General features: G+C 40.5%; 1 protein-coding gene across 1 annotated transcript in view; it reads right to left on the reverse strand.

The window, feature by feature from the left end:
- The window catches only part of LOC137308090 (pericentriolar material 1 protein-like), a gene marked incomplete at its 3' end in the record, with an annotated part of 45,384 nt that extends 40,654 nt beyond the window's left edge, over positions 1-4,730 (reverse strand). The window contains exons 1-2 of the mRNA XM_067977008.1: positions 4,455-4,730; positions 2,869-3,135 (exon numbers count right to left, since the gene is read on the reverse strand). Coding sequence (XP_067833109.1) covers positions 2,869-3,135; positions 4,455-4,730 — 543 coding nt within the window. The remainder of the gene's footprint in view (positions 1-2,868; positions 3,136-4,454) is intronic.
- Positions 4,731-7,511: the final 2,781 nt, after the last annotated feature.

The raw sequence follows: 7,511 nt of genomic DNA on the forward strand, positions 1-7,511 counted from the left end.
ATAAATGACCAGATAATTTATTTTTAGTGTTGTTGGTTGAGGGATAAATGTTGACCAAGACACCTGGAGATCTCCTTGCTCTTCTTTGAATAGTGCCGTGAGATATGTTACATCAGTTTAATGACTCATCTGAAACTACACCCGAGTGCAGCTCTCCCTCAGTACTGCACTCAAGCGTCAGCCCAGATTATGTAGTCAAGCCACGACCTTCTAACTTAGAGTTGTAAACAATTTTACAACACCAAGTTATAGTCCAGCAATTTTATTTTAAATTCACAAGCTTTCGGAGGCTACCTCCTTCCTCAGGTGAACGATGTGGAAAATGAGGTGACTTAGAGGTGAGAGTGCACTAAGGCAAGGCCAATACCTACAAGTTAGGTTATACTGTGTAACCTACATACAAAAGTTCACAGGTATGGAATTCCTTGGTGGACTGTTTTCCTAATCTCTTAGCTCCGCCAGCTGTACTTAAAGTAGATAAGTCACCCGGTCCGGATGAGATGCATCCTAGGTTGCTAAAGGAAGTCAGGGTAGAAATTGCAGTGGCACTGGCCATAATCTTCCAAACATACGTAGATACAGGGGTGGTGCCAGAGGACTGGAGAATTGCAAATGTTATAACCTTGTTCAAAAAAGGTGCAAGGATAAACCCAGCAACTATAGGCCAGTCAGTTTAACCTCAGTGGTGGGGAAACTTTTCGAAACGATAATCCAGGACAGAATTAACAGTCACTTGGACGAGGGTGGATTGATTAGGGAAAGCCAGCATGGATTTGTTAAAGGCAAATCATGTTTAACTAACTTGATAGAGTTTTTTGATGAGGTAACAGAGAGGATAGACGAGGGAAATGCAGCTGATGTGGTGTATATGGATTTTCAAAAGGCGCTTGATAAAGTGCCGCATGGTAGGCTTATCAACAAGATTGCGGCCCATGGAATAAAGGGAGCAGTAGCAACATGGATACAGAATTAGCAAAGTGACAGGAAACAGAGAGTAGTGGTGAACGATTGTTTTTCGGACTGGAGAGAGGTGTACAGTGGTGTTCCCCAGGAGTCGGTGCTGGGACCACTGCTTTTCTTGATATATATTAACGACTTGGACTTGGGTGCACAGGGCACAATTTCAAAATTTGCAGATGACATAAAACAGTGAGGAGGATAGTGATCGACTTCAAGAGGATATAGACAGGCTGGTGGCGTGGGCAGACACGTGGCAGACGAAATTTAACGCAGAAAAATGCAAAGTGATACATTTCGGTAGGAAGAACAAGGAGAGGCCATGTAAACTTGAGGGCACAATTCTAAAAGGAACAGAGAGATCTGGGGGTATATGTGCACAAATCATTGAAGGCGTCAGGACAGGTTGAGAAAGCGGTTAAAAAAGCATACTGGATCCTGGGCTTTATAAATTGAGGCATAGAGTACAAAAGTATGGAGTATTGTGTCCAGTTCTGGGCACTCCACTTTAGGAAAGATGTGAAGGCCTTAGAGAGGGTGCAGAAGAGATTTATTAGAATGATTCCAGGGATGAGGGACTTTAGTTACGTGGATAGACTGGAGAAGCTGGGGCTGTTCTTCTTGGAACAGAGACAGTTGCGAGGAGATTTGATAGAGGTATTCAGAATCATGAAGGGTCTAGACAGGGTTGATGGAGAGAAACTGTTCCCATAGGCAGAAGGGTCAAGGACCAGAAGACATAGATTTAAGGTGATTGACAAAAGAACCGAAGGTGAAAGAGGAAAAACTTTTTTTTAACACAGCGAGTGGTTAGGATCTGGAATGCACTGCCCGAAGGGATGGTGGAGGCAGATTCAATCATGGCCTTCAAAAGGGAACTGGATAAGTACTTGAAAGGAAAAAAATTGCAGGGCTACAGGGATTGGGGGGTGGGGGGGAGAAAAAGAGTGGGACGAGCTGGATTGCTTTTGCATAGAGCTGGCACCGACTAGATGGGCCGAATGGCCGCCTTCTGTGCTGTAACCTTTCTATGATTCTTAGCCTATCTAAAATAAAGTGAATGAACAAATGAAAATATAGAAGTATTCTGTATGACCACATGAACCCATTGGCGATACTTAGCAGTCTATAACCAGTTCTTTGTGACATCATAATTATTAAAATCAATTGCAACAAAGCAAATTTTTGATACACAAATGTCAACGGTTGAGCCAATACAATATGACTTTGGGGCCATTCATTAACAGATAGGATATTAGCAGAAATGCAGGCTACAGCTTAGATAGTACTTAATACATAGAAAGATTTTAATGGGCCAATGCTTCACACGTTCATAACCCATTCCCATCTCAATATATTAATTGAGGCACCAAACTACTAAAACAAACGAGTTAACCCCTATGCTCAAATACCAGAGAGAGGAATGTCTTAGAAACAGGTTACCCGTTTGCCCTCTAATATGGACAGCAGTAACTTGAAGGCATATATGGCTGAAGGAAACCAGCAACATTCACAGTTAGGGTAAATACATGACCGGCATACACAATTACAGCTCAATAATTTTCTATTACCCAGCATCTATTTATAAATAAAAGTTTCAGAAGGTTAAATTTATGTTTCACTTTGTCAAACTGAGTCCAGAAACCTCTGTTGAGATATTCATATGAAATGGGTTAATTGAGACAGTGGACAGAGGAATGTTGTGCATGTCCATTAAGGGTTCGTCTACTCATATCACTAACTCACCCAATTTTCAACAGGCCAGCTAGTTAAGACTTAATACCTATGGAATTTGTCCTCAAATACTAAATTACTTTTCAATCCCTTTTTCCTCCCTCTAAACCAATAAGTGTTGGTTGGTTTATTTCATTAACCATCAAAATAATAAAACTTGAAATATATGTATCTTACCTGACTACTCTCTATTTCAGATTCTCCTCGGTCATCTCCAAGCGAGACCTGATCACTTTGCAATGAATCTTTGCTTATGGAGGCAAACAAATCCACCCTTGGAGTAGACAGCTTTGTTTCTCTCCTTTGTGGATTTAAGTCAGGTTCCTTGCTTTTGTTGCTGTTGATTTGCTGCTGGAGAAAGTTGAACGGCTTCCTATTTTCAACAGGCGGACGTTGGTTGTTAGCAGCTGTGGCTCTGCCATGAGAATCACTCCCAATGCTCCGCTAACCAACAAACATCGCAATGTTTAATGGAAAAGAGCAATATTTTAATGTATTACTGTACTCTGGTCTTTTCATTTAGACACAACAAACCATTATTTTGATCATCAGGTATGAAGAATCAAGTTTTCAGTTACAATTATTCAACTTCCTGGTGAAGTGCACAATTAACTGAACACTGAATTAACCCCAACAAAATACAGCCTGTACAGTCCTGTTAACTCTCCAATTAATAACACTAAAATCTAACATACATTTTAATATTTTATTTTTGTCCTAGCAGTCTTGTAAAAATAAGATCTCAAGAACAAACAGGCATCTGGCATTCTACAGTTCTAGTGGCAAGTTTACAAAAGCACAGGCTTCCCTCCTCCAATTAGCTCCTGTTTGTAAATGACATTTGGGATTTCAGTTTCTTCTCCTCCAAACCACAATTTACATTTGGACTGCAGTGCTGGCAACAGTATACAAGACCACAGTCAGCAAATGTACAGAAACTATATTTTGTTCACTGGCGAGATTCTAAAATTCATCTTGGAAATTTTCAAAAGTGTCGCGCTCCTCGCAGAGCTTCATGTCGGCAGTGCATATCAGGTATCGTGATGCTGAGGTCAGTATACCTCGCAAAGCTTTCTGTACATTTAATGAAATTCCTTTAAGCCCCTTTGACCTCCAGACCCAATTTCCCAATAGGTACTTCTGGTATACAAAGCTCTGCTAGGATCACAAATTCATAAAATATACTATTATAAAAATACAAAAGGCAATCCTTCGAACTCTGGATGCCGTGAAAAGTGTGAACCAAGTTGTTCAAACATCAGCCAAATACACAGCAGTTCCCAGCCTGTTTCAGATACCTTCTGATGAGCACATATGGCTGGAAAAAGATATTGACCTATTGGATTTCCATTTGGTAATATCAACTCAGTGGCCTCTACAGCTCGAGAGGGTTTAGAATGGCACGTCTCTACTTTCCAGCTAAAACAAAAACAATTTTTAATAAAGTAGAGCAGGAATAATGTACTGGATTAAATGTTATCAAGTACCATAACCATATGCTTGCCTGGTCTCATGCAAGGTAAAATGCAACAGGAGACTGACAACAGCATCACAATTGCAGTATTCAAGCACCACTCTCTGCACTCTCCCCATCCCCTCCCTTCCCTCAGCACCTTTCCTTACTTAAGCACAGCAATGTCTGTACATTAGAAAGCTTGTAACCTGGTCTTATGATAAATGCAGTTTACCTAATATTTTGAAAAAAGGTTAATGAAAATGATTGCTAAAATAAATCTCAGGCAAAATTTAACATATTTACCTACCTCATCTAAATCACTGAAGTTTATGCGCTGCTTCAGCCTCTCAAGCTCTGCAGAGTCTGGAACAGAGAAATGAGACGTATGCTTTGTGGGAGGATAACTCTTGGGGGGTTTCGTCCTTCTGCGCCCAACCCCAGGGGAGGATTCAGGGGAGATGTCATTTGTAAGTCGGCTCTCGCTTCCTGCACTTAACTTTTTCTTGTTCTTCTCAGATGATCTGTTAGCCTTCTTATACTGAAGACTCCAATCCTGCGAAGAAAAGTAGTACATATGTTCCATGCCTATTGCAACACAATGGCTTTTTAACTGCTTACGTTACATAAAGACCATTAATCTATCTATAATATTGAATTTCATACATAGGGGATGCATTTTATTGAAACTCAAGTAGTTGCTGTACCCATTACCTACAGCATCACGAATGCATTCAGAGAACTTCACTTGCCCTGACTTCCTATGAGCAATAAGAGATCCACTAGTATTTACACTAAGCATGTACATCACAAAACATTAATAAAAATTCACAAAATGGTTGCAAGCACTTGGTATTTTGTGTATGAAAAAGTAGACAAAGGTTTTTATAAAGCGTAAGACAGTCGAAAAGCTGAAACAGATCAATGTTCCCTTTTCAACAGAGTACACACTGCAATGTTAGTTTGTACATAGTGAAGCAACAAATCATCGATCATATTAAAAATTATATCTCGGGAAGGAAAGATTGAGTGAGGGAATGGTAGAGATATTAAATAAATACTTTGCCTCAGTTTTCACAGAAGAGGAGAATATTGGCGTTGTAGAGCCAACAGAGGTGGGTACAGAACAATCAGTAAAGGTTCCTATACGAAGAGAAATAGCCCTAAAAGAAGTTTCTCAAATTTAAAATAGACAAATAAAGTACAGGAAGGGGAACATGTGACTGTAAGGCAGCAAGGTAAGAGGAACCAAGGGGAGACAGAGAAGGAGGTCCTGCAGATACTGGTCCTGTCTAGCAGGTACAACGTACTTGCTACCTGTGAAGATACTGATGCAGGCTGCGGGTGGACAGCCGGAATGCTAACCATGGTAGTGTAGAGCAGGAGGCAGTCCAAGGGGGCAGGGTGGGTGGGGGTGCGGAGATTGGAATAGAAAGGTTGTAGTCATACCGGATTCGATAATTAGGGGGACAGATAGCGTCCTCTGCAGTCGCGACCGAGTCCCCAGAAGGGTGTGCTGCCTAACTGGTGCAAAGGTAAAGGATATCTCGGAGCAACTGGAGAGGAACTTGGAAAGGGAGGGGGCAGATCCAGTTGTCGTAGTCCATGTTGGGACCAATGACACGGGAGAAAAGGGAGGAGGTCCTGCTAAGGCAATATCAAAAGTTAGGAACTAAATTAAAAAACAGGACCACGCGGGTGGTAATCTCGGAATTACTTCCCGAACCACATGCTAATTGGCATAAGGATAGGTAGATCAGGAAGGTGTATGCGTGACTGAAAGACTGGTGTGGGAAGGAGGCGTTCCATTTTATGGCACACTGGCACCAGTACTGGGACAGGAAGGAGCTGTACCGCTGAGACGGGCTCCACCTGAACCTGAATGGGACCAGTGGCCTAGCGGAAAGGATAAATAGGGCTGTCAATAGAACTTTAAACTAGTAAGACAGGGGAGGGATCTGGTCAAGTCTGAAAATAAAAGAAATAAGACAGGAGAGTAAAGGTCAGGCCAAGGTAAGGAATAAGGGTAACAAACGGTCACGGAACAAATACAGTTATAGAACAGCAGTACAAAATGCCTTAAAAATAAAGTGAGGGGCCCAATTAAAAGCAAATTAAATTGTGTGTACAGCAACCGAAACAAAACGGGAGAACCGGAGGCAACAATTCGTAGCGAGAAGCCAGATATAGTCAGGATAACTGAAACATGGCAACATAAAGAACAGGACTGGCAGTTAAATATTGCAAGATATAACATATTCAGAAAGGATAGGGAAAGAAGGGTGGGGCTGGAGTAGCTGTACTAATTAGAGACAACATAATGGCAATAGAAAAAAGCGGCATAAGTAACATTAAGATAGAAACAGAATCCATATGGATTGAGACAAAGGATAAGAAGGGATCAATCACGTTAATAGGCATATTCTAAAGACCACCTAATAGTGGACGGGAAGTGGAGGAAGGAATATGTAGGCAAATGAGTAAAAAACATCAAATGATCATGGGACATTTCAACCCCCAAATAAACTGGCAAGAAGAGGTAGGGAAAGGGGAATGGAGTTTTTACAATGTGTACATGACTCCTATCTTACCCAATATGTGAGACGCCCAACAAGAGAGGAATCACCACTGGATCTAGTAACGGGAAATGAACCGGAGCAGATAAGAGAAGTAAGTGTTGGGGAACATTTAGGAAATGATCATAATATAAGGTTGAAAATAATGATTGAGAAAGACATAAGTAAGACAAAGACCAAAGTGATAGATTGGAAAAAAAACTAATTTTGAGGGGATGAGAATGGAACTAAGGCAGGTAAACTGGAATAAAAATTTGACAAAGAGAAAGAACAGCGGTGGGAAATATTTAAAATGGTGATCAAGAGAGTTCAGGAGAAATATATTCCTCTAAAAAACAAAAACAAACCAGCCAATAATGAAACACCATGGATGAATAGAGAGATAAGGGTAAAATGGAAACTAAAGAAAAAGCATAGTCTAAGTACATAGACAATAAAAGAGAGGATGACAAAAGGATAAACAAAGAGGTTAGGAAGGATGTCGAAAAAACAATCAGGAAAGTGAAGAGAAACAACAACATTAAATTATCAAGGAATATAAAAACAAATAGTAAAGTATTCTACAGACACATAAATAAAACAAGAAAAATCAGAATAAGGGATGCACAGGATAAACTCACAGGTAATGATAGCAAAAAGGCAGAAATATTGAATAGTTACTTTACCTCAGTATTTACCAGGGAGGCTACCAAGGTGGGTATGAAGGGGAGATCAAAAAAAGGTATGAAGACATTTAAGATAGAAAGGGGGGCGATAATTGATAAACTAATCAAAATTAGAAAGGATAAAAC

The sequence above is a fragment of the Heptranchias perlo genome, unplaced genomic scaffold (genome assembly GCF_035084215.1).
Source record: "Heptranchias perlo isolate sHepPer1 unplaced genomic scaffold, sHepPer1.hap1 HAP1_SCAFFOLD_1190, whole genome shotgun sequence".
Taxonomy (NCBI): domain Eukaryota; kingdom Metazoa; phylum Chordata; class Chondrichthyes; order Hexanchiformes; family Hexanchidae; genus Heptranchias; species Heptranchias perlo.